Source organism: Coregonus lavaretus (genome assembly GCF_964263955.1).
Source record: "Coregonus lavaretus genome assembly, chromosome: 25".
Classification (NCBI taxonomy): domain Eukaryota; kingdom Metazoa; phylum Chordata; class Actinopteri; order Salmoniformes; family Salmonidae; genus Coregonus; species Coregonus lavaretus.
Window position 1 is genome coordinate 563,534 of NC_140012.1, and position 27,143 is coordinate 590,676.

The window sequence follows — 27,143 nt, forward strand, 5'->3', positions numbered from 1 at the left end:
TAGTTATTTCCCTCATTAAAATGCAAATCAATTTATAACTTTTTTGACATGCGTTTTTCAGGATTTTGTTGTTGTTATTCTGTCTCTCAACGTTCAAATAAACCTACCATTGAAATTATAGACTGATTATTTCTTTGTCAGTGGGCAAACTTACAAAATCAGCAGGGGATCAAATACTTTTTTCCCTCACTGTAGCTCATGTGCTTTTCTTGACGAGGAGGAGATACTATATAATGTTGTTTGGTCTGTAACCATGTTTGCCAGTGACAGTCTCTTCCCATTCAAATATTTGTTTTCAAGAGGAAGTTCAGTTATAGACCCATGTAATTCCAGTTGATATTGCGAGGGTTGTTTTGTTTGCGCAATGCGCTTTCTGTGCATTGTATATAAAAGTGGATCCTCATGATTTTCCTTCCTTTTTAGACCATGTACTGTAGGCCTAATCAAATACTTCAAATGGTAGGCTAACCGAGTGTCTGTCTGTCTGTCTGTGTGTGGTGACTTAAAGAAGAGTCAAGTTAAGGCCTCAACATCTTGCTGAATTTATGGGAACTAACATCTGAAATTCTGTCGGTGTCCATTTTTAAAGTGCTGAACGAATAGGCCTACCTCGTCGCAGCTCGTTTGCTTGCACTTGCTTATACTTAGAGCCAAGTGTTAATGAAATAAGAATAAACATTATGAATTTACTGAACATAAATGTAATAATGTTTGTATGGTTCATAAGTCAAAACTCATTTTGGCGTTTGTTATTATTGAAGGAGAATGCGGTTCTTATCGACTTACACAAATCCACAAGGAGTCAGTAATAACCACATTTGTTTAAGCAATTCATCCATATCAGCTATGGTTTTTAAAAATGGATTAAAAGAGGCTGAATGAACTGTTTAGCTGCCAGACAAGGCTTATAGCCAGGTGTAGCAGTGGTAAGGATTCACTCCATGGTGCTGAAAAGAAAGCTCTGCTGTTGGGACAGCGTTATGTAGGCCCTAACAGTTTGTGGGCCCCATTTGTCACCGTTATAGTGCAATTAAGGTGTTGTTTAGTGTTGTTAAGTGGCTTTCCTGGCATGCATCAAAAAATATATATGTTGAGTTTGCCCCACCAAGATTTACATGCTAAAATCGCTACTGATTGTCTTACTGCTTAGACCAGCTTTAGGTGAGTAGCACTACTTGAAATTGGAACATTAGTGCACATTTTTGAGGTCACACCTAAAATATTTCCACCCTCCCACCTCAGCGCAAGCAAGCTGATATAAGACAGGTAAATTACCAAGTCTGGTGTCAGGGCCGGAAAATAGTAGAGCGATGGCTTTCACAAGTCGAAATTGCCAAAGAGTGTGTGTTTGACACTAGCGCCAACTTAACGGCAGCCAAAAATAGAGCCCCATATGTGTTTGCACAAATTTTAAATTTGGCTCTACACTCCAGCATTTTGGATCTGAGATCAAATGTTTCATTAGACAACGGTACATAATGTTACCTTTTTATTTGAGAGTATTTTCATATGTTTTATTTTTTAATAACGTTTAGAAATTAAAGCACTTATGTATCTAGTCCATTCATGATTTTTCTTAATCATGGCACAAGGACACCGGAAAACGTGTGGAGGTAGCATTTGCCACAACACTTTTCAATCACCACTTTTGATTTAGTTTAATAAAATATATAAACTCAAAGCATTAAAAAGAGGGGTAAAGTGCTGGGGGTTTTTGACCGATTTGCCAACTCACTTTCACATTGGAGTGCTGCTGCAGGCTCTTTGAGTCTTGACCAATCAAATTCACGGAAATCGCAGGTCGTGTGGGCCAGGCACAACGCCCAAAGCTCAGGGCATGCTCTCCACTTTCCTCTGGCATTTATTGAGAAAGCGTGCTAACACATCACTCCTGACAGAGACAAGCAAAAACTTGTACATAAATGTAACTGCCTATACACCTAAACATTAGCGATATGACATGCTGTATTGCATTGAAAGGATACTATTTTTCAGTCTGATCACCTGTAGGCTACTAACAACAGCAGCTGTATAGTGTAGCCTACTATGCACCTTGTCTCTATGGTCAGGGTATTTATAGCCCATTTGTTTGTGTGAATGGGATCAAATTTGGTTTATATTCAAACTAGGCTGACTAGGCTACCAGTACTTTTTCAAGTGTGTAACAGGACAAATATAAGCACCACCCAATTTATTATTAGGGGTGCTGGCAGCGAATCTGCAAGCACACCAATTGTTTTTGAAGGAATTTTTTCTTTCTTCAATGCCTGATTGATTAAAAATGTTCTACTTTGGCAATATCGAGGTATATCAATACTGCCACTCAGACACGAAAAACGGCACAGATTGGCCCATAAACATTCAAAGTCTAAGGCTCAGCGTCGCTGCCCTGTTGGACGCATTACCACAACTTGGTAGATAAGTGTTTCTCATCATAAGGAACACATTTGCCTCAAGGACACATACAGTTGAAGTCAGAATTTTACATACACCTTAGCCAAATACATTTAAACTCAGTTTTTCACAATTCCTGACATTTAATCCTAGTAGAAATTCCCTGTCTTAGGTCAGTTAGGATCACCACTTTTATTTTAAGAATGTGAAATGTCAGAATAATAGTAGTGAGAAATATTTATTTCAGCTTTTATTTATTTAATCAAATTCCCAGTGGGTCAGAAGTTTACATACCCTCAATTAGTATTTGGTAGCATTGCCTTTAAATTGTTTAACTTGGGTCAAACAACTTTGCTGTCCTTAAGCCATTTTGCCACAACTTTGGAAGTATGCTTGGGGTCATTGTCCATTTGGAAGACCCATTTGCGACCAAGCTTTAACTTCCTGACTGATGTCTTGAGATGTTGCGTCAATATATCCACATAATTTTCCTTCCTCATGATGCCATCTATTTTGTGAAGTGCACCAGTCCCTCCTGCAGCAAAGCAACCCCACAGCATGATGCCGCCACCCCTGTGCTTCACGGTTGGGATGGTGTTCTTCGGCTTGCAAGCAACCCCCTTTTTCCTCCAAACATAATGATGGTCATTATGGCCAAACAGTTCTATTTTTGTTTCATCAGACCAGAGGACATTTCTCCAAAAAGTACGATCTTTGTTCCCATGTGCAGTTGCAAACCGTAGTCTGGCTTTTTTATGGCGGTTTTGGAGCAGTGGCTTCTTCCTTGCTGAGCGGCCTTTCAGATTATGTCGATATAGGACTCGTTTTACTATGGATATAGATACTTTTGTACCTGTTTCCTCCAGCATCTTCACAAGGTCCTTTGCTGCTGTTCTGGGATTGATTTGCACTTTTCGCACTAAAGTATGTTCATCTCTAGGAGACAGAACGTGCCTCCTTCCTGAGCGGTATGATGGCTGTGTGGTCCCATGGTGTTTATACTTGCGTACGATTGTTTGTACAGATGAACGTGGTATCTTCAGGCGTTTGGAAATTGCTCCCAAGGATGAACCAGACTTGTGGAGGTCTACCATTTTTTATTTGAGGTCTTGGCTGATTTCTTTTAATTTTCCCATGATGTCAAGCAAAGAGGCACTGAGTTTGAAGGTAGGCCTTGAAATACATCCACAGGTACACCTCCAATTGACTCAAATGATGTCAATTAGCCTATCAGAAGTTTCTAAAGCCATGACATCATTTTCTGGAATTTTCCAAGCTGTTTAAAGGCACAGTCAACTTAGTGTATGTAAACTTCTGACCCACTGGAATTGTGATACAGTAAATTATAAGTGAAATAATCTGTCTGTAAACAATTGTTGGAAAAATTACTTGTGTCATGCACAAAGAAGATGTCCTAACCGACTTGCCAAAACTATAGTTTGTAAACAAGAAATGTGTGGAGTGGTTGAAAAATGAGTTTTAATGACTCCAACCTAAGTCTAGGTAAACTTCCGACTTCAACTGTAAGGTCTGACATATTGGATTGTCCGCCATCTTGGATTTTTAAATAAAACTTCAAAGATCTTCTTCTCATGAACCGTACATCTGATTGACTCAATGTACAGGTAACTGCTAAAATGGAAACACTTCAGTAAATCAGGGATACAAAGTATATTGAAAGCAGGTGCTTCCACACAAGTGTGCTTCCTGAGTTAATTAAGCAATTAAACATCATGCTCATGTATAAAAAAGCTGAGCATGCCATTATTTTGGCTACCATGGCTACGCCCCCATAGGTTGACAATTCCCCCATCCCCAGGGCAACAGTGGTCACTGAATGGTTTGATGAGCATGAAAACTAATGTAAACCATATCCCATGGCCATCTCAGTCCCCAGATCTCAACCCAATTGAACACTTATGGGAGATTCTGGAGCGGTGCCTGAGACTGTGTTTTCCACCACCACCAACAAAACACCAAAATATGGAATTTCTCCACGCATCACTCCAATATAGTTCCACACACTTGAAGAATCTATGCCAAGGTGCATTGAAGTTGTTCTGGCTCGTGGTGGCCCAACGCCCTATTAAGACACTTTATGTTGGCGTTTCCTTTGTTTTGGCAGTTAAGGACATGATGAACATACAGGTTTCACTAAGTTCGAATAAAGCTAAGTGATACGTAAAAGGAGTTTAACAAATTAATTTCAAATTAAAACCTGAAATGTCTTGAGTCAACCCCTTTGTTATGGCAAGCCTAAATACGTTCTGGTGTAAAATTTGCTTAACAAGTCACAAAATAAGTTGCATGGACTCTGTGTGCAATAATAGTGTTTAATATGATTTTTGAATGACTACCTCATCTCTGTACCCCACACATACAATTATCTGTAAGCTCCCTCAGTCGAGCAGGGAATTTCAAACACAGATTCAACCACAAAGACCAGGTTTTCCAGTGCCTCACAAAGAACTCCTGAGTGGCGCAGTGGTCTAAGGCACTGCATCGCAGTGCTAACTGTGCCACTAGAGATCCTGGTTCGAATCCAAGCTCTGTCGCAGCCGGCCGAGACCGGGAGACTCATGGGCGGCGCACAATTGGCCCAGCGTCGTCCAGGGTAGGGGAGGGAATGGCCGGCAGGGATGTAGCTCAGTTGATAGAGCATGGCGTTTGCAACGCCAGGGTTGTGGGTTTGATTCCCACGGGGGGCCAGTATAAAAAAAAAAAAAAATGTATTCACTAACTGTAAGTCGCTCTGGATAAGAGCGTCTGCTAAATGACTAAAGTGTAATATGTAAAGAAGGGCACCTATTGGTAGATGGGTAAAAATAAAATAAAAAGCAGACATTGAATATCCCTTTGAGCATGGTGAAGTTATTAATTACACTTTGGATGGTGTATCAATACAGGCATCCTTCTTAACTCAGTTGCCGGAGAGGAATGAAACCGCTCAGGGATTTCACCCTGAGGCCAATGGTGACTTTAAAACAGTGTTTAATGGCTGTGATAGCACAAAACTGAGGATGGATCAACAACATTGTAGTTACCTTTCAGCAGGACAATAACCTAAAACACAAGGCCAAATATGCACTGTAGTTTCTTACCAAGACGACATTGAATGTTCCTGAGTGGCCTAGTTACAGTTTTGACTAAAATCGGCTTGAAGATCTATGGCAAGACTTGAAAATGACTGTCTAGCAATGATCAACAATGAACTTGACAGAGCTTGAAGAATTTTAAAAAGAACAATGTGCAACTATTGTACAATCCAGGTGTGCAAAAACTCTTAAGACTTATAAAGAAAGACTCACAGCTGGAATTTTCTCAATGTGATTCTAACATGTATTAACTCAGGGGGTTGAATACTAATAAAGATATATTAATGTTTTGTTAATCTTTTTTTAATGTTAGAATTTTTCTTCTACTTTGACAATGCAGAGTATTTTGTGTAGCTCGTTGACAAAAAATATCAATTAAATCCATGTGGAAAAAGTAAAAGGGGTGTGAATACTTTCTGAAGGCACTGTAAAGTGTTTTGAATTGTTACATGTACATGAGGGAGGATGTATAATGCTTCAATCCCTTTCATTGCTGCTTGCAGCTATATTTTAGTATTATTATTATTATATGAAACATTTGATCTCAAATCCAAAATGCTGGAGTATAGAGCCAAATACATATTTTTTGCTTCACAGTCCAAATACATATGGTGCTGAGTGTATGATGTTACACCATGTTTGTTTTGTTTCATATTCTTACCTCACTGCTCATTTTGGACGCCTGAAGAGAGTGCAGGGTCTTGGAGTCGCTGACGTTGCTCACCTTATCTTTATTCTTCATGAAGGACTCTTTGTACTTAATCTGTAACACACGGCCACGATCCAAATCACATCAGCCAGTCACATATAATCAGATGCCCAATCCCTCCCTCATTCTTGTCCACTAATATCTCATCCCCATGACATAAGAAAGGATTGTTCTGTGTGAATACCAGCTACAGGAAAGGAATGCTTACATCACTGGCCAGGTCCCGAGATGCTTTGGCAGCCTTGACGGTCAGCGTGTCCAGGCCGATGTCACATGTTTTGGACTTGGTCTTCTCCCAGTCCTCCTTGTATTTGATCTGGAATCAAATATGTACATATAGATCAAACAAATACAGCACCCCTTATTGATATGGTATGTGTATAACCCTTTTGGAATACAGTGCATTCGGAAATTATTCAGACCCCTTGACTTTTTCTACAATTTGTTACGTTACAGCCAAATTCTGAAATTGATTAAATAGTTTTTTCCCACTCATCAATCTACGCACAATACCCCATAATGACAAAGCAAAAAAGGTTTTTTACTAAATAAAAAATTGAAATATCACATTTACATAAGTATTCAGAACCTTTACTCAGTACTTTGTTGAAGCACCTTTGGCAGCGATTACAGCCTCGAGTCTTCTTGGGTTTGACGCTACAAGCTTGACACACCGTTATTTGGGGAGTTTCTCCCATTCTTCTCTGCAGATCCTCTCAAGCTCTGTCAGGTTGGATGGGGAGCGTAGCTGCACAGCTATTTTCTGGTCTCTCCAGAGATGTTTGATCGCTGGGCCACTCAAGGACATTCACAGACTTGTCCCGAAGCCACTTCTGCATTGTCTTGGCTGTGTGCTTAGGGTTGTTGTCCTGTTGGAAGGTGAACCTTCACCCCAGTCTGAGGTCCTGAGCACTCTGGAGCAGGTTTTCAGCAAGAATCTCTCTGTACTTTGCTCCATTCATCTTTCCCTCGATCCTAACTAGTCTCCCAGTCCCTGCCGCTGAAAAACATCCCCACAGCATGATGCTGTCACCACCATGCTTCACCGTAGGGATGGTGCCAGGTTTCCTCCAGACGTGACGCTTGGCATTCAGGCCAAAGACTTCAATCTTGGTTTCATCCGACCAGAGAATCTTGTTTCTCATGGTCAGACTCCTTTAGGTGCTTTTTGGCAAACTCCAAGCGGGCTGTCATGTGCCTTTTACTGAGGAGTGTCTTCCGTCTGGTCACTCTACCATAAAGGTCTGATTGGTGGAGTGCTGCAGAGATGGTTGTCCTTCTGGAAGGTTCTCCCATCTCCACAGAGGAACTCTAGAGCTCTGTCAGAGTGACCATCGGGTTCTTGGTCACCTCCCTGACCAAGGCCCTGCTCCCCCGATTGCTCAGTTTGACCAGTTGGCCAGCTCTAGGAAGAGTCTTGGGGGTTCCAAACTTCTTCCATTTAAGAATGATGGAGGCCACTGTGTTCTTGGGGACCTTCAATGCTGCAGAAATGTTTTGGTACCCTTCCCCAGATCTGTGCCTCGCCACAATCCTGTCTCGGAGCTCTACGGACAATTCCTTCGACCTCATGGCTTGGTTCTTGCTCTGACATGCACTGTCAACTGTGGGACCTCATATAGACAGGTGTGTGCCTTTCCAAATCATGTCCAATCAATTGAATTTACCACAGGTGGACTCAAAACAACTTGTAGAAACATCTCAAGGATGATCAATGGAAACAGGATGCACCTGAGCTCAATTTCTCATAGCAAAGGGTCTCAATACTTATAAGGTATTTCTGTTTTTAATAACTTTGCAAAAATGTTTAAAAACCTGTTTTCGCTTTGTCATTATGGGGTATTGTGTGTAGATTCATCCATTTTAGAATAAGGCTGTGAGCGTAACAAAATGTGGAAAAAGTAAAGGGGTCTGAATACTTTCTGAATGCACTGTATATGCAAATGCTGAGCGAAAGCTATACTGTTTGTATGTACTGTATAGAGTGTAGTGTTCGGTATAGACTGTGTTGTGATAGATAGATAGTGTACATGTTTATCTTTGGCTCTGGTCAAAGCTCTACTTACATTGCTGAGTTGTTGAGCATTGATCCTGGCCTGGACGATTTGAGTGGTATCTGTCGACGAGCTGTACTTGACTTGGTCAATGTGTTGTCTGTAGTTAACCTACATGGGGGAATCAGAGATATCAAGTCAGGTTTCCTTGATATTATGAAAAGGGTCCCGCATGGGTCGATTTTGGGACCAGTACTTTTTACTATATAAACTCAGCAGAAAAATAAGTGTCCTCTCACTGTCAACTGCGTTTATTTTCAGCAAACTTAACATGTGTAAATATTTGTATGAACATAACAAGATTCAACAACTGAGACATAAACGGAACAAGTTCCACAGACATGTGACTAACAAAAATTGAATAATGTGTCCCTGAACAAAGGGGGGGTCAAAAGTAACAGTCAGTATCTGGTGTGGCCACCAGCTGCATTAAGTACTGCAGTGCATCTCCTCCTCATGGACTGCACCAGATTTGCCAGTTCTTGCTGTGAGATGTTAACCCACTCTTCCACCAACGCACCTGCAAGTTCCCAGATATTTCTGGGGGGAATGGCCCTAGCCCTCACCCACCGATCCAACAGGTCCCAGACGTGCTCAATGGGATTGAGATCCGGGCTCTTCGCTGGCCATGGCAGAACACTGACATTCCTGTCTTGCAGGAAATCACGCACAGAATGAGCAGTATGGATGGTGGCATTGTCATGCTAGAGGGTCATGTCAGGATGAGCCTGCAGGAAGGGTACCACATGAGGGAGGAGGATGTCTTCCCTGAAACGCACAGCGTTGAGATTGCCTGCAATGACAACAAGCTCAGTCCGATGATGCTGTGACACACCGCCCCAGACCATGACGGAGCCTCCACCTCCAAATCGATCCCGCTCCAGAGTACAGGCCTCGGTGTAACGTTCATTCCATGGACGATAAACGCGAATCCGACCATCACCCCTGGTGAGACAAAACCGCGACTCGTCAGTGAAGAACATTTTTTGCCAGTCCTGTCTGGTCCAGCGACGGTGGGTTTGTGCCCATAGGCGACGTTGTTGCCGGTGATGTCTGGTGAGGACCTGCCTTACAACAGGCCTACAAGCCCTCAGTCCAGCCTCTCTCAGCCTATTGCAGACAGTCTGAGCACTGATGGAGGGATTGTGCGTTCCTGGTGTAACTCGGGCAGTTGTTGTTGCCATCCTGTACCTGTCCCGCAGGTGTGATGTTCAGATGTACCGATCCTGTGCAGGTGTTGTTACACGTGGTTACACGCGCTGTCTTAGGCGTCTCACAGTACAGACATTGCAATTTATTGCCCTGGCCACATCTGCAGTGCTCAAGCCTCCTTGCAGCATGCCTAAGGCACGTTCACGCGGATGAGCAGGGACCCTGGGCATCTTTCTTTTGGCGTTTTTCAGAGTCAGTAGAAAGGCGTCTTTAGTGTCCTAATTTTTCATAACTGTGACCTTAATTGCCTTGTAAGCTGTTAGTGTCTTAACTACAGTTCCACAGGTGCATGTTCATTCATTGTTTATTGTTAATTGAACAAGCATGGGAAACAGTGTTTAAACCCTTTACAATGAAGATCTGTGAAGTTATTTGGATTTTTACAAATTATCTTTGAAAGACATTTTTTTTTTGTTTACATTTACAATATTGGTTTATCTGTAAAAAAAAAAAAAAAAAAAAACGTAACCTGCAAGTAGGGCTGTTATGGTGACCATTTTACCGCCACACCTGCGGTCACAAGTCATGATGGCAGTCAAATTCCACGTGACCTTTAGTCACGGTAATTAGGCTTCTCTAATCTCTGATGATGCTGATGGTCATTAGTAGCCTACCAAACTTGCTAACTGCCTGGTACTCAGCACTCTAGTGTCCCTCTAATCAAGCAAATGTAATCGAAAATCGAATCAAACACTTCATGAGAGCCCATGAGCTTATGTTGCGCAACATTTTTATAGGCTATGCAGTTGCGTGAAAAAACAGAGTGATGGCCTCTATTAAAAAGAGGAGGATCCATCAGCTTTCTATAGGCTAGGCCTACTATATTTATTGATCAACTTTCCTAATATTAAGCACATTGCTTCGCTTTACAACAGGAGTATAGCCTACCTGGCTGGCATGAAAATGAACCACGGGAAAAGTGTCCTCCATTCGCTATTTAAGTGCATAGATGACATGTATTTTTTTTCCCCTGCCCCTTTTTCGAGACAGGTGCATGATAATGGTCCATTCTAAATCAAAACAAATTTCACACATATTATTTAATATATGTAGAGACAAGACTAAAACAAGAATAGTCTGATGGGTGAGAATATTAGCCTATCACTTGTGAATTATATATTATCACTTGTGAATGATGCCCAGCTTGTGTACAGTAAGGCAAGAAACCCATAGCTTTTTTTGCGACTTTTTCAAATCATAGTTGCACACCTCATGTAGCCTAGCCCATAGGCCTATATTTTTTGATAAGGTTTGTATCACAACTAAAGTGGCCAAATAACTTCTTAAAATGAAGCACATTAATCCACTTTACAATGGGTGTAGAGCCTAACTGTCATACATACACAGCACGTGAGTTTCAAGTTTGGGGAAGATCATTTTCACCATAAAACTTCACCTTTATAATAAAAGCATTACATGCATAATCACATTTGCGGTAACTTTTGAGAATGGTGTTTTCCCGCTTATGGAACATTTGCGCTTATAGCCTACTGCATTTCTGCGCTTATAATGTGAAGAAATAGCCTAATAGTTTAGCAATATTTTAAGCTAAAGGTTCTGATCTGTTGTGTCAGCCTCATTGCTTAAACAAGTTTATTTGATGCTAGTGGTTGTATTAATTTGGGATCCATCCCATCCCACAACTGTCCCAGACTATGTTTGGAATATTTATTTCTCGCACACAATAGAATAGGTCAAGTTTTGTACTATGGGGGATAGTAGATTGGCATAGGCTAGTGCTTTTGCTGTTCGTTAGGCCTAATCATCTTGTTGGCTGACAAAGTAAATATGGACAGTTCTTCCAATATCTGTGCCTCGAAATTGGAAGCGCAGTTGTATCCCCAATGTGTCCATCTTCACTTGTCTACTGTGCGACCTGGTGACGGAGAGCCATTTGAGTGAGAGGTGCTTTGGAGCATGCAGCAGGGAGAAGGGAATTATAACTATTTTATTCAGCCCAAGGGCACAACGGCCACTGACCGCAAAAGGCATGGAATTTTTTAGGGGGCATTGCGACCACACAAAGGGGATGTTGCCGGGAAATTCGAGGTATTATCAAGTGCTTGTCAAATTGTGAATGAGAGACTGATGAAGTGTGTACAGCCTGTGCAAAAGAACAAAGCAGAGTTCATGCCTTTCATGCAACTTTTTTCAAATCATCATTAGAGTCGCATCATGCAGCCTTAGAATGTATTAAATATCAAAACATATAGCCCAACGTTTGTATCACAACTAAAGTTACATAAATAACTCTAAATTAAGCATATAGGACTAGGCTACCTGTTTCTTTGTTAACCGCTCAACACAGAATAGACGCTTGTGCGCACTCCCTCAAATTGTTTGGAGAAAAAATATCCTTTCTATTTTATTCAGCTATGTTCAATTGTATTCTTCATACTATAAAATAATATAAAATAATGCCACTGAATTCTAAGCAAATCTTGACTGCTCAATGAACTAGTGTAGCCCACATCCATATGGCATAGCCAGATCAGGACCTAACATAAGGACAACTCAGAGTATGCTATTCCGTTCTTCTGAAATAGACTACATGTTCCTTTAGACCTGTCTAAAATAAATAATGGATTTATTGTGATGGTGTAGGCTATATTACATGGATTTATTAGACTTTTTTAAATGTAGATGTTCCAAAGGTCTGCATCAGTGACTTGTAGGCTATGCGTGGAAGCCAGGAGATGCTAAATGTGTTTAGGTTAATTAACGGTCAATTACCGTGAGACCGGCAGTGATTTGCTTGACAATCACCGGCTGACAAAATTTCATGACCGCAACAGCAAGTGAATGCGGACGATACTATTGTGTATGCTTTTGCCCCCACTGTTGACCAGGCTCTATCTGAACTACAGTCTGCCTCCACTGTTTTACTGAAAACCTTTATTGACCTTAAATGTGGGTTAAACTAAGTATCTGTTGTTTTCTAGAGCGTACAAAAATGACTAATGATTTAAGCATACAGTGGGGGAAAAAAATATTTAGTCAGCCACCAATTGTGCAAGTTCTCCCACTTAAAAAGATGAGAGAAGCCTGTAATTTTCATCATAGGTACACGTCAACTATGACAGACAAAATGAGGAAAAAAAATACAGAAAATCACATTGTAGGATTTTTAATGAATTTATTTGCAAATTATGGTGGAAAATAAGTATTTGGTCACCTACAAACAAGCAAGATTTCTGGCTCTTACAGACCTGTAACTTCTTCTTTAAGAGGCTCCTCTGTCCTCCTGTCACGCCCTGGCTCGGGGGACTCTCGTATGTTGAGCCAGGGTGTTAGTTTCTATGTTTTGTTGTGGGTTCTAGGTTATTATATTTCTTTGTTTGAGTGACTCCCAATCAGAGGTAACGAGTGTCAGCTGTTGGCTCGTTGTCTCTGATTGGGAGCCATATTTAACTATCTGTCTTTCACGTTGTGTTTGTGGTTTCTTGTTCTAGTTGGTTTGTGTTTAACTGTAGACGTCACGTTTTCGTTTGTTATTTTGATCGTGTGATCATTTATATAATAAAAGATGTTCGCATTCAACGCTGCGCATTGGTCCTCATCCTTAGACGATCGTGACAGAAGAAACCACCAAGATGGGACCAAGCAGCGTGTTCAGGAGCCATCGCCAGGGAGATCCCTCACAGATCTCCTTCGCCTCCTGGACTGGGTCAAGCCGAGGGAGGAAGACAAGGGCTTGACATTATGGCAGAAGGGCGAGAAGCTGGCGAGGGATATGGAGACGTGGTCCACGGGTAGGAGAGACGCCCCGAAAATTTTTAGGGGGGGGCTCACGACGGCGGACCAGCAGGAGGCCGCGATAGAGCGGTCCAGTGGGTTGCCGGAGAAGGCCGCCGGGTTACGGGGGCCACTGGTAGAAGAGGGGATGGAAGGTGTGGAGGCACGGCGAGAGGTACTGGCGTGTGTTGCCAGTCCGGTCCGGCCCGTTCCAGATCCCGGTGTAGAGCCAGTGGTGTGTGTCCCCAGTACGGTCCGGTCTATTCCTGCTCCCCGCACCGAACCTGCGGTGCGCGTCGCCAGCCCAGTCCGGCCCATTCCTGCTCCCCGCATCAAGTCTGTGGTGCGTCTCGTCAGCCCGGCTCTGCCCGTTCCTGCTCCCCGCACCAGGTCGGGGGTGCGCGTCGCCAGCCCGGTCCGACCCATTCCTGCTCCCCGCGTCAAGTCTGTGGTGCGTCTCGTCAGCCCGGCTCTGCCCGTTCCTGCTCTCCGCACCAGGTCTGTGGTGCGCGTCGCCAGCCCGGTCCGGCCCATTCCTGCTCCCAGCACCAAGTCTGTGGGGCGGTTCGTCAGCCCTGTCCAGCCCGCTCCTGCTCCCCACACCAAGCCAGTGGTGTGCGTCGTCAGTGCAGCACGGCCCGTGCCTGTTCCCCACACCAAGCCAGTGGTGTGCGTCGTCGGTCCGGCACGGCACGTGCCTGTTCCACTGGAGCCGGATCCGCCGCCTAGGCGGAGTGCCCACCCGGTCCCTCCCCTGTTGTGTTTCGTTGGCGCGGTCGGAGTCCGCGCCTTTAGGGGGGGGTACTGTCACGCCCTGGCTCGGGGGACTCTCGTATGTTGAGCCAGGGTGTTAGTTTCTATGTTTTGTTGTGGGTTCTAGGTTATTATATTTCTTTGTTTGAGTGACTCCCAATCAGAGGTAACGAGTGTCAGCTGTTGGCTCGTTGTCTCTGATTGGGAGCCATATTTAACTATCTGTCTTTCACGTTGTGTTTGTGGTTTCTTGTTCTAGTTGGTTTGTGTTTAACTGTAGACGTCACGTTTTCGTTTGTTATTTTGATCGTGTGATCATTTATATAATAAAAGATGTTCGCATTCAACGCTGCGCATTGGTCCTCATCCTTAGACGATCGTGACACCTCCACTCGTTACCTGTATTAATGGCACCTGTTTGAACTTGTTATCAGTATAAAAGACACCTGTCCACAACCTCAAACAGTCACACTCCAAACTCCACTATGGCCAAGACCAAAGAGCTGTCAAAGGACACCAGAAACAAAATTGTAGACCTGCACCAGGCTGGGAAGACTGAATCTGCAATAGGTAAGCAGCTTGGTTTGAAGAAATCAACTGTGGGAGCAATTATTAGGAAATGGAAGACATACAAGACCACTGATAATCTCCCTCTCTCATCTTTTTAAGTGGGAGAACATGCACAATTGGTGGCTGACTAAATACTTTTTTTCCCCACTGTATGTACCTTGGATGGTGCCCCCATTGATAATGTCCCTGCATACAAATATCTGGGTATCTGGATACACGATAAGCTACTGTATCTTTTAAAAAACATATTGATGAGTTAATTAAGAAGCTAAGAATAAAAATGGGCTTCTTCTATAGAACAAGGTCCTTCCTCTCGCTTAATAGTAGAAAGCAGATCATTCAATCGACGTTCCTACCTGTACTAGACTATGGCGACATCATCTATATGAATGCAGCTGCCACTTCATTAAAGCCGTTAGATGCAGTTTACCATAGCACACTTCGTTTTATTACGGGCCACAGCTTCAGTACACATCAATGCATTATTTACCAGAAAGTAGGCTGGCCCTCTTTAAAGTCACGTAGGTCGATTCATTTCTCTTTTTATTTATAAGTCTCTTTTACAAAACCTCACGCCGTAGCTAACATCATTAATAACCTTTAGACGTACGTTACCATACATGGTCTCAGGGATGTCTAACTCGGGAAATCCCTTCGGTCTCCTCAGAGTTAGGTAAATCAGCTTTTAGTTTCTTTGCATCCCATGTATGGAACAAAGTTCCCTACAACTGGATGTACTGGTGCCACTCAGGTAGTTCAAAATATTGATTGACGACCTCTTTGCTGAGGAATGTGATTGTTTTGTTGTATATTTGTATTCTATAGTATTTTGTAAATTGTGTGTATGCAGAGCTCCCTTGTGAAAGATACCTTGGTCTCAATGGGACTCCCTGTTAAAATAAAGATGAAATAAAGTGGTATATGGTAGTATTACTTATTAGTGTGTATTAGCTTGTGGTGCGTGTGTTTGTATATACGCTCACATCACTGCACAGTTCAGCATTGTGTCAGGTTAGGTTAGAAAAATAGCTGAAGGATTAATCCATTTCAAACATGCAATAATGTCTCACCCCCCCCACCCCCACATCAAAAAGCATCAAGAAGCACTTACATTGCTGAGTTGTTGAGCATTGATCCTGGCTTGGACGATGTCAGGGGTATCTGTCACCGAGCTGTACTTGACTTGGTCAATGTGCTGTCTGTAGTTCTTCTACATGGGGAGATCAGAGATGCAATCAATTATTAATGTATCAGGGTAAAAGATGCAGTACTTAAAGAAACATCTGTAGTGCTGCCTCTGAACATATTTTTTCTACCACTGAGTTATTTGAATCCTGTGGTAAGGATAACTGCCCCCAAAACCATAGATGGTGGGATGTGTTAGGTGTGAGACATACGCACACAGTTGACAAATAAGTTCAGGGCAGGACTTTATGAACGTTAGCAATTGTGCCTTTCGAAAAGCATGATAAAATGCGAAGGGGTGAAAAGCAGCAGAGATGGAAGGATGAAAAAGATAGTCAGCTACCACAGTGACTGAAATGACTGCAACACTTAAAGAGCTGCAGTTAGTTTCAGAATTAATTGGCAAGGAATAAGTTAGTCCTAAATATTTCAAAAACTAAAAGCATTGTATTTGGGACAAATCATTCACTTAAACCCTAAACCTCAACTAAATGTTGTAATGAATAATGTGGAAATTGAGCAAGTTGAGGTGACTAAACTGCTTGGAGTAACCCTGGATTATAAACTGTCATGGTCAAAACATATTGATACAACAGTAGCTAAGATGGGGAGAAGTCTGTCCATAATAAAGCGCTGCTCTGCCTTCTTAACTACTACTTGTATTTGTGAGAGGTATTGACATGTTGAATGCACCGAGCTCTGTTTGAACTACTGGCACACAGCTCAGACACCCATGCATACCCCACAAGACATGCCACCAGAGGTCTCTTCACAGTCCCCAATTCCAAAACAGACTATGGGAGGCGCACAGTACTACATAGAGCCATGAGTACATGGAACTCTATTCCACACCAAGTAACTGATGCAAGCAGTAAAATTAGATTTAAAAAACAGATTCAAATACACCTTATGGAACAGCGGGGACTGTGAAGCAACACAAACATAGGCACAGACACATGCATACACACACACGATAACATACGCACTATACACACACGTACACATGGATTTTGTGTTGTAGATATGTGGTAGTAGAGTTTTGGCCTGAGGGCATACACTTAATGTGTTGTGAAATCTGTATTGTAATGTTTTAAATTTTTTATAAATGCCTTAATTTAGCTGAACCCCAGGAAAAGTAGCTGCTGCCTTGGCAGCAGCTAATGGGGACCCATAAATACAAATACAAAAAGAGCAGATGTTGCTGCAATTGAGAAGATGTGAAGTCAACGGTGCGGTTATGATTTAGATATCATGGGTTGAGCTCACTCTATATTTTAGTCTAGTATAGTGGATGATCCAAGTTTTAAATGGTTTACCCAGCTACTAGACCCCCCTAAGTTTGCCTCTTTAAAATAGCCCACTATTTAAATATACAGACCTGAAGAGGAACCCAATCAAAATGTTCTGCTTTCTGTTTTGCTATCTGAGAAAGCACCCTGTTGACTGGTTTTGGTTACTATGTTTGATATGAGAGCCATGTTAAACTTATTTGAGGCGAAGGGGAAACTCACGTCCTTGAGTGGATCCAGTTTCCTCTGACTCTGGTAGCCTGGTGTGATGGTGGCTGGGTAGTTGTATTCCACATGGTCAGTTTTCTCCTGCTCATACTCCTGCTTGTAGGCAATCTGCAGTGCACAGCAACATTTGAATAAACGTTATTGATCCCCAGCAGCCATAGAGGGGGGCAATACAGACACACAGGCATGCATGAGACAGAACACAGAGAGCTGAGTACTGATGGCTGATGGAATAATACATTATATGTGCCACATTTACCAATAAAATAAACTACACCATGAAAAAGAGAAATTAAAGAAAGATCCTGTGTGGCTCAGTCCTCTGAGGCTTAGAGTATGGCACTTGCAACTTCAGGATCATAGGTTCTATTCGCACTGGGGCCACCCACGTGAATTTGTATGCATGTATAAGAGGTAGGGCCTTAGATGGTCAACCTTTATGTATCAGGCAGGACCTTAAAAGGTCCTGACTAATTTCCTGACTTCCCTATATAAAGTGAATTCTAAAATCAGGCACTTGGAGAGACTCCTTTACCTTGGGTCATATCCATGTGCCTGCTTTGTTTGAATGAGGTTGAACATCATGGTGAAGCTGAAGCAGACCGCTCTGGGTGGTTCTTGGTGAAACTGATGTGAATCTAAGGATTCACTAATTGTAATTGCTTATCCATTCCACGATTAGAGTGTCTTTCTGGTAGTGTAATTTTGTAAAAACATAACTATATTTCACGCAATTTTAACATTCTGTTATAAAGATCACATGTTCAACTTCATAACAAACGTGCTTTCCTAGCTCGAGGTTAAATTAAGAAAAAATATTATAAATGTGGGACATTCCAAAAGGGGGGTTTTCAGAGAAAACAAATAATTTTATAAATAAAAAACTGCTATTGGAATTTTTTACATGGTTATGTGGAAAGGATGTATGTGATCCAACTGTTTTATGAAAATGTACAAGCATAATTCCTGAGAGACATAGAAGGCACTCTATTCGTGGAACGACGATCCTAAACGAAGTATTAGAGCCACTTCCCACAGTGTTGCATTGCAGTGCCAGGATAATTGTAGAACTTATTGAGTGAACCTTAACTAACTTGCTTGCATTTTGATACTTGCTTGCTTTTTGATAACCTAAACGTGAGACTTATTGAGTAAACACGCATGTATAATTGGTGACAGTTTTCAAATTACTATTGGGTGTATTTCTAATTAGAAGTGTGCAGTGCATCCTAACAATTTATATTCTAACCTAATCTATGACTTAATACAGTTGCAATTGTGGTAGAGTTGGTCTTAAAGAAACAGTGTATACTTGTACAAGAAACCTTAGTATTGCTCAACAACAGAATCCTATTTTTCTAAATAAAGCTATTTTTGTATTCTGGTGTACTTCTATCATTTATTTGATAGGCCCAGGTCAACTGTAAGTGATGTTATTGTGAAGTGGAAACATCTAGGAGCAACAACGGCTCTGCCACAAAGTGGTAGGCCACACCAGCTCACAAAACGGTACCGGCGAGTGCTGAAGCGCGTAGCGCGTAAAAATCGTCTGTCCTCGGATACAAAACTCACTAGCGAGTTCCAAACTGCCTCTGGAAGAAATCTCAGTACAATAACTGTTCGTCGGGAGCTTCATGAAATGGGTTTCCATGGCCAAGCAGCCGCACACAAGCCTAAGATCACCATGCACAATGCCAAGCGTCGGCTGCAGTGGTGTAAAGCTCGCAGCCAATGGACTCTGGAGCATTGGAAACGCGTTCTCTGGAGTGATGAATCACGCTTCACCATCTGGCAGTCCGACGGACGAATCTGGGTTTGGCGGATGTCAGGAGAAAGCTACCTGCCAGAATGTATAGCGCCAACTGTAAAGTTTGGTGGAGGATGAATAATGGTCTGGGGCTGTTTTTCATGATTCGGGCTAGGCCCCTTAGTTCCAGTGAAGGGAAATGTTAACGCTACAGCACACAATGACATTCTAGACGATTCTGTGCTTCCAACTTTGTGGCAACAGCCCTTTCCTGTTTCAGCATGACAATGCCCCCATGCACAAAGTGAGGTCCGTACAGAAATGGTTTGTCGAGATCGGTGTGGAAGAACTTGACTGGCCTACACAGAGCCCTGACCTCAACCCCATCGAACACCTTTGGGATGAATTGCAACGCCGACTGCGAGCCTAATCGCCCAACATCAGTGCCCGACCTCACTAATGCTCTTGTGGCTGAATGGAAGTAAGTAATGGTCCAACATCCAGTGAAAAGCCTTCCCAGAAGAGTGGAGGCTGTTATAGTAGTAAAGGGTGGACCAACTTCATATTAATGCCCATGATTTTGGAATGAGATGTTCATACTTTAGGTCATGTAGTACATTAGTTCAGAGTAAAAACAAAGGAAGTCTTACATTGCTTGCCAGCTTTCTGACTTCCATAGCGTGCACGGTATTCTTGTCCATCCCAGAGCCTTCATAGTGCCCTTTCATGTGGTTGGTATACTTCTCCTTGTACTTGTTCTGCAGGAAAACATAAAATGTCACTCTTTGACCCCACTGAGAACCGGGCGACGTCCATGGACGTCTTTTTTGTTGTTGTCCGGACCGGAGTCTTTTTATTTATTTATTTTTGGTCCGGTCCGGACTTGATTTCAATACCCACGGATGTTGATTTTTGGTCCGGTCCTTACCGGCCTTGAATTCAACGTCCACAGAAGTCCGATCCGGACCAGCCTAAGTGTGGCCCAAACATAGACATCTATAATTGGTTCAGATTTGGTCCGGTCCAGCTTGATTTGTTCCAACCATAGACGTCTATGTTTCACAAATTTGGATAGCACAGTACAGTAAGTAGAGCACACTAGATCAATATAGTAAAGACAAGTACGGTATAGTTCAGTAGAGTACAGTACAACACAGTAAAGTACAGTGTAATATATTGTACTGTACTCTACTGCACTGTGCTCTACTCTACTGAACTAAACTTTACTGTACTACTCTGTGCTCTACTTACTGTACTGTGATATACTGCACGGTGCTGTCCAAACATGTGAAACGTAGACGTCTATGATTGGTTCAGATTTGGTCCGGTCCGTACTGACCAAATTTGGTCTTGTTTGGCTGCGGAGCTCATTAGAATAATACCCAGTGTGCTTTGCAAGTGGTAGTTTTTGCATTAAAATGTTGGTCATTTAGCAGACGCTCTTATCCAGAGCAACTTAGTCAGTGCATTAAATTAAGGTAGATAAACAACCGTTACTGAGAATGTTATTATAGGTGAAGTGTTCTGTTGTATGTTTTTTTGTCGGTCAGAAAACTTTGAACATGATCACTGCCAGCTCTAAAGCTTATGTAAAAGCTTACATAAGTGCATGTGGCAGGTGGGATCAATAATTTATATATTCCTATTTAATTGGAATAATTTTGGGGGAATGTGATATAATGCATTCTACAACCCCCTATTACTATGTAACAACACAGTAATAACTGTAGTAACAACATAGGTGTTACTATGTAATTACATGGTAATAAGGTTGTAATGCTCACAATTGGAATATGTATTTTTTTTTGCCACATGCGCCGAATACAACAGGTGTAGACCTTACAGTGAAATGCTTAATTACAAGCCCTTAACCAACAATGCAGTTTTTTAAGAAAAAAAAAAAAAAGTTAAGTAAAAAACAGATAAGTAAAAAATACAAAATAGCAAATAATTAAAGAGCAGCAGTAAAATAAAATAACAGTAGGGAGGCAATATATAGGGGGTACCGGTACAGAGTCAATGTGCGGGGACACCGGTTAGTCGAGGTAATTCAGGAAATATGTACATGTGGGTAGAGTCAAAGTGACTATGCATAAATAATAAACAGAGTAGCAGCAGCGTAAAAGAGGGGGTTGGGGTGAGGTGGGGGGGGGCAACGCAAATATTCTGGGTAGCCATGATTAGCTGTTCAGGAGTGTTATGGCTTGGGGGTAGATGCTGTTAAGAAGCCTTTTGGACCTAGACTTGGCGCTCCGGTACCGCTTGCCGTGCGGTAGCAGAGAGAACAGTCTATGACTAGGGTGGCTGGAGTCTTCGACAATTTTTAGGGCCTTCCTCTGACACCACCTGGTATAGAGCTCCTGGATGGCAGGAAGCTTGGCCCCAGTGATGTACTGGGCCGTACACACTACCCTCTGTAGTGCCTTGCGGCCGGAGGCCGAGCAGTTGCCATACCAGGCGGTGATGCAACTAGTCAGGATGCTCTTGATGGTGCAGCTGTAGAATTTATTGAGGATCTGAGGACCCATGCCAAATCTTTTCAGTCTCTTGAGAGGGAATAGGATTTGTCGTGCCCTCTTCATGACTGTTTTGGTGTGTTTGGACCATGATAGTTTGTTGGTGATGTGGACACCAAGGAACTTGAAGCTCTCAACCTGTTCCACTACAGCCCCGTCGATGAGAATGGGGGCGTGCTCAGTCCTCTTTTTTTTTCCTGTAGTCCACAATCATCTCCTTTGTCTTGATCACGTTGAGGGAGAGGTTATTATCCTGGCACCACACGGCCAGGTCTCTGACCTCCTCCCTCGTTGTCAGTGATCAGGCCTACCACTGTTGTGTCGTCGGCAAACTTAATGATGGTGTTGGGAATCGTGCCTGGCCATGCAGTCATGGGTGAACAGGGAGTACAGGAGGGGACTGAGCATGCACCCCTGAGGGGCCCCGTGTTGAGGATCAGCGTGGCAGATACGTTGTTACCTACCCTTACCACCTGGGGGCAGCCCGTCAGGAAGTCCAGGATCCAGTTGCAGAGGGAGGTGTTTAGTCCCAGGGTCCTTAGCTTAGTGATGAGCTTTGAGGGCACTATGGTGTTGAACGCTGAGCTGTAGTTAATGAATAGCATTCTCACATAGGTGTTCCTGTTGTCCAGGTGGGAAAGGGCAGTGGGAGTGCAATAGAGATTGCATCATCTGTGGATCTGTTGGGGTGGTATGCAAATTGGAGTGGGTCTAGGGTTACTGGGATAATGGTGTTGATGTGAGCCATGACCAGCCTTTCAAAGAACTTCATGGCTACAGACGTCAGTGCTACGGGTCGGTAGTCATTTAGGCAGGTTATCTTAGTGTTCTTGGGCACAGGGACTATGGTGGTCTGCTTGAAACATGTTGGTATTACAGACTCAGTCAGGGACATGTTGAAAATGTCAGTGAAGACACTTGCCAGTTGGTCAGCGCATGCTCGGAGTACACGTCCTGGTAATCCGTCTGGCCCTGCGGCCTTGTGAATGTTGACCTGCTTAAAAGTATTACTCACATCGGCTACGGAGACTGAGATCACATAGTCATCCGGAACAGCTGATGCTCTCATGCATGCTTCAGTGTTGCTTATCTCGAAGCGAGCATAGAAGTGATTTAGCTTGTCTGCTAGGCTTGTGTCACTGGACAGCTCGCGGCTGTGCTTCCCTTTGTAGTCTGTAATAGTTTTCAAGCCCTGCCACATCCGACGAGCGTCAGAGCCGGTGTAGTACGATTCAATCTTAGTCCTGTATTGACTCTTTGCCTGTTTGATGGTTCGTCGGAGGGCATAGTGGGATTTCTTATAAGCGTCTAGGTTAGAGTCCCGCTCCTTGAAAGCGGCAGCTCTACCCTATAGCTCAGTGCGGATGTTGCCTGTAATCCATGGCTTCTGGTTGGGGTATGTACGTACGGTCACTGTGGGGACGACGTCATCGATGCACTTATTGATGAAGCCAGTGACTGATGTGGTGTACTCCTCAATGCTATCGGAAGAATCCCGGAACATATTCCAGTCTGTGCTAGCAAAACAGTCCTGTAGCTTAGCATCTGCGTCATCTGACCACTTCCTTATTAACCGAGTCACTGGTGCTTCCTGCTTTAGTTTTTGCTTATGAGCAGGAATCAGGAGGATAGAGTTATGGTCAGATTTGCCAAATGGAGGGCGAGGGAGAGCTTTGTACGCATCTCTGTGTGTGGAGTAAAGGTGGTCTAGAGTTTTTTTTCCTCTGGTTGCACATTTAACATGCTGAAATTTATTCCATAAGGTCTAATTACTGATGTTATTACAAATGTTCTTGTTCCACTATGTAATTACACGTTTGAAAGTCACCTGTGAATTACCATGTTAATAAGTCTAACCAAACTCTGACCTTGTTACATGTAACTACAAGGTGCCACTACCATCGAATCCACATGTAATACCAGGGTTAATAAATAGGCTAGAACCTAGTAGCTAACAATAATTGTAACAGGCACACCCTGTCATTAACTACTGGTCATTTTAAATAATCCCATGTGACTCGGTTGGTAGAACATGGCACTTGCAATGCCAGGGTTGTGAGTTCGATTCCCAGGGGGGCTTAAATTGAAGATATGGCAAATAGGAGTGGCAATATCATCCGCTATTATCCTCAGTAATTTTCCATCCAAGTTGTCAGGCTTGTCATTGTGGCTAGACAACAATAATTTTTTCACCTCTTCCACACTTACTTTACGGAATTCCAAATTACAATGCTTGTCTTTCGTAATTTGGTCAGATATACTTGGATGTGTAGTGTCAGCATTTGTTGCTGGCATGTCTAAATTTGCTAATCTTGCCAATGAAAAAATCATTAAAGTAGTTGGCAATATCAGTGGGTTTTATGAATGAATGATAGAGCTGAGTTTGCCTTTTTGCCCATACATTTCATTTAAGGTCTCCAAAGCTTTTTACTATTATTCTTTGTCCTTTATCTTTTTTCATAGTGTAGTTTCTTCTTATTTTTATTCAGTTTAGTCACATGATTTCTCAATTTGCAGTACATTTACCAATCAGTTGTGCAGCCAGACTTATTTTCCATTCCTTTTGCCTCATCCCTCTCAACCATACCATTTTTCAATTCCTCATCAATCCACAGGGATTTAACCGTTTTTACAGTAATTTTCTTAATGGGTGAATGCTTATTAGTAACTGGGATAAGCAATTTCATAAATGTGTCAAGTGCAGCGTCTTGTTGCTCCTCATTAGGTATGTTTTGGTTATCACTATGGCAACAGCCTCCAGGCACAATAAAAAACACAATATTTACATCTTACAGTTAAATTAGAAAATGAGGAAAAGGAATAAAACACCAACATGTACAGTGGTTCCTCAATTAAAAGTTTAGAGCTTATGCTGCGACCATTTGTGGTAGATGGTGACAGATTGTGGAAATTGCATCATTCTGTCATTGCACCACACTATCACAAGGGGGAGTTAGAACGCTGATCTATCAGTAGTCTGAACTGTGGCACAAATTGACTATCTTTTTGTAAATTAACGGAGGTGTGAATGTTTCAGTCCGAGAGTCTCTCTTCTCTGGCACTAGAGTCCTGCATCAGGCAACAAAAAAAAAATAGCTGGAAGGTGGTCCCAGAGTTTTGAGAGAACTTGGCGCAATTACACACAAAAAATAGGCACGGTGGCCTTTTGGTTTCTCTCCCTCTAAAAACAGAAATAAATCATTCTAAATAACAAACTGGCTTTATTTACCACAGTGTGAAAGAGTGATAGCCGCTCTTTATAAAGTGAGTTTCTGAAACACGGAGTCCTTTGCTGATGTGAAGAAGAATCTGAATGAAAGAGTCCAGCGAGGATAGAGAGGGGAAAAAGGTTGCCAATATTTTCAAGACCTGAGCTACTTTACTTATTTGACACACTCATTCATGGCTTTGGATCAAAATAAATAAGTACCAACATTCTTTCTGGTAGTCTTTAACAAATAAATGTTTTGACCAAGTTAATCTGCTCATGTTGTGTGTGTTCAATTATTTGTCACATTGTGGTTACAATGAAGAATGTAAACGAAATAAATCAAATAAATCCTATTCACAGTGAATAATCAGATGCCTGTTGCAAGCTTGTCATTTTTCCTTGTAGAATATTTTTGTACGATTTTATTTGATCTTTTTAGACAACATAAAAAATACACATACAAACGACAACTACATCACACCTGCCCAGACCCACCTGCTCACACACCCATCTCCAGCGCCCGCATCACTCTCCGCCACATGGCCTCAAACTGCACCATTTTGTTTCTCTCTGTCTCCCACAGGCACTTTCAACATTTGGATAATAAAGCATTTAAAGGCTGACATTAGTTGATTATCAGTTTAAGTATACATTTTTTCAAGATGATTGACAAGAAAAGTATCGTCCACCCATCTCACTGCACCCTTATATGCCATGTCTTGAAATATGCAGAAAGAAACCATAACTTTTGGACTTCATAACATTCCCAGAAGGCATGGATTATTATAACCTAATGGAAAATGAACCTGGTAATCTAATTTAATTTACTGCAGGCCTAAGACCTATGGGTTTAACCGTCTGAATGAATGATTATATTGAAGATAGAAGCCACTTCTTAATGAGTTCCGAGAGCCGATCCGTTACTCAACAAAGAAATATCAATGTATTTAGCCTAATTGTTTTTATGACTACACACAGTAGGCTATTATTCCTATTTTCGTCCCTGCATTAATTAATTTGTCTGCAAGTCTATTCAACATTTGGCTAAAAAGAAACCATGCCATGAATTAAGAACAGATATTTTTTTCACAATGCAATGCGGCACATTGACAACTCAAATCGCTTTAAAGAGCCTTCTAATATTAGACAACAAATAAATATACTAAAACAGTCCATTCGCCACTGGATTTCTTCAAATTGCTGTGCAGGAAAGGATGTCATCCACCATGCCTGGTCGCAGGCTCGCAGCTGGCTTCTCTCTGGAACCACACATCCATCTGAAGGTGAAGCTTTATCCTTTGGAACCACACAATTACCAGGTGGACAGTAGGCCTCTTGAAGCGATAGAGGAAATCAACAAGATCCACAAGTATTCTTTCACAAGAGCTGGCCTTATGTTATCTGCAGTTTTGAGCTGTACTGTCCCACTTCATGGTGGATAACATCCACTCTTCGTTTATGTAATGGGCTGTAAGGCACAAGTACCCTATTTTTTGAAAATCGTCAGTCCACACGTCAATTGTAATTGCGCCATTGTATTTACCCAAGTTCTCTCTCCGGGACCACCCGCCAGCTTATTTTTTTTCCCCTGATGCAGGACTCTAGTGTGATAGGAGAGAGACTGACTGAAACATTCACACCTCCATTAATTTACAAAAGGATAGTCTAATAACTCAGCTAGGTGTGAAAAATCCCCCACTTGTGACACAGTTTAGACTACTGATAGATGCTGCGGTCAGTCAGAGTTGAGGCCTATTGTAAAGTGTAGCCTAATGGCCAAAAAAGGGCAAACTTGCAATGTATTCAATGCTTAAGTACTCTAAAGTTTTACATTTCTAACTCAATATCACAGACCAGATATACCCTAAAGAAAAATGCATCAACCCCTACAAATATATTAATTTATTATAATCCAAATTAAATTAGCTGTAGCGAGGAGAGACTGCATGCTAAAGACAATCATAAAGAATGTCTTTAACCCTGCATTATAATATAACTTATTTTGAATGAAAGCCAGGAATGTGTGAGTCATGCAGCCCTATGTTGTTCCTACTTCTGTTGCTTATTTGAGTGTTTGTTTCAAATCCTACTGATTCTGTGATCGCCAAGCCTCATGCAACCCCAAAATGTTGGATAAAGCAGTTTCACAAATCCGTCTGTTTTTCAACTTTGCTATGCTGTATTAAAAGCTTTACTTTTTTTTCATTACAACAGACTCTCTGGTATTGCTTATACTTTATTTAGTATTGTTTACACTGTTCCAAACTAGCAGATAAATTATATTGTAATCTAACCGCACCTGTTTGTCATGCAACAGTATCTCTTGCACTTTTGACAATGATTTTACACTGTAAGGTTTTTATTTTAAGAGACACAAAAATGGTCTGTTATATTTCATTATATCCTTAAAATATATGTGTTGACTGAATATAGGCAAGTGCTGTC

General features: G+C 42.1%; 1 protein-coding gene across 1 annotated transcript in view; it reads right to left on the reverse strand.

Annotated features, from left to right (window-relative positions):
- Positions 1 to 27,143, reverse strand: part of nrap (nebulin-related anchoring protein) — a gene marked incomplete at both ends in the record, with an annotated part of 172,762 nt that overhangs the window by 97,537 nt on the left and 48,082 nt on the right. The window contains 6 exons of the mRNA XM_084141430.1: positions 6,151 to 6,252; positions 6,407 to 6,514; positions 8,265 to 8,363; positions 15,634 to 15,732; positions 17,219 to 17,332; positions 19,622 to 19,729. Of these exons, the coding sequence (XP_083997556.1) occupies positions 6,151 to 6,252; positions 6,407 to 6,514; positions 8,265 to 8,363; positions 15,634 to 15,732; positions 17,219 to 17,332; positions 19,622 to 19,729 (630 nt within the window). The remainder of the gene's footprint in view (positions 1 to 6,150; positions 6,253 to 6,406; positions 6,515 to 8,264; positions 8,364 to 15,633; positions 15,733 to 17,218; positions 17,333 to 19,621; positions 19,730 to 27,143) is intronic.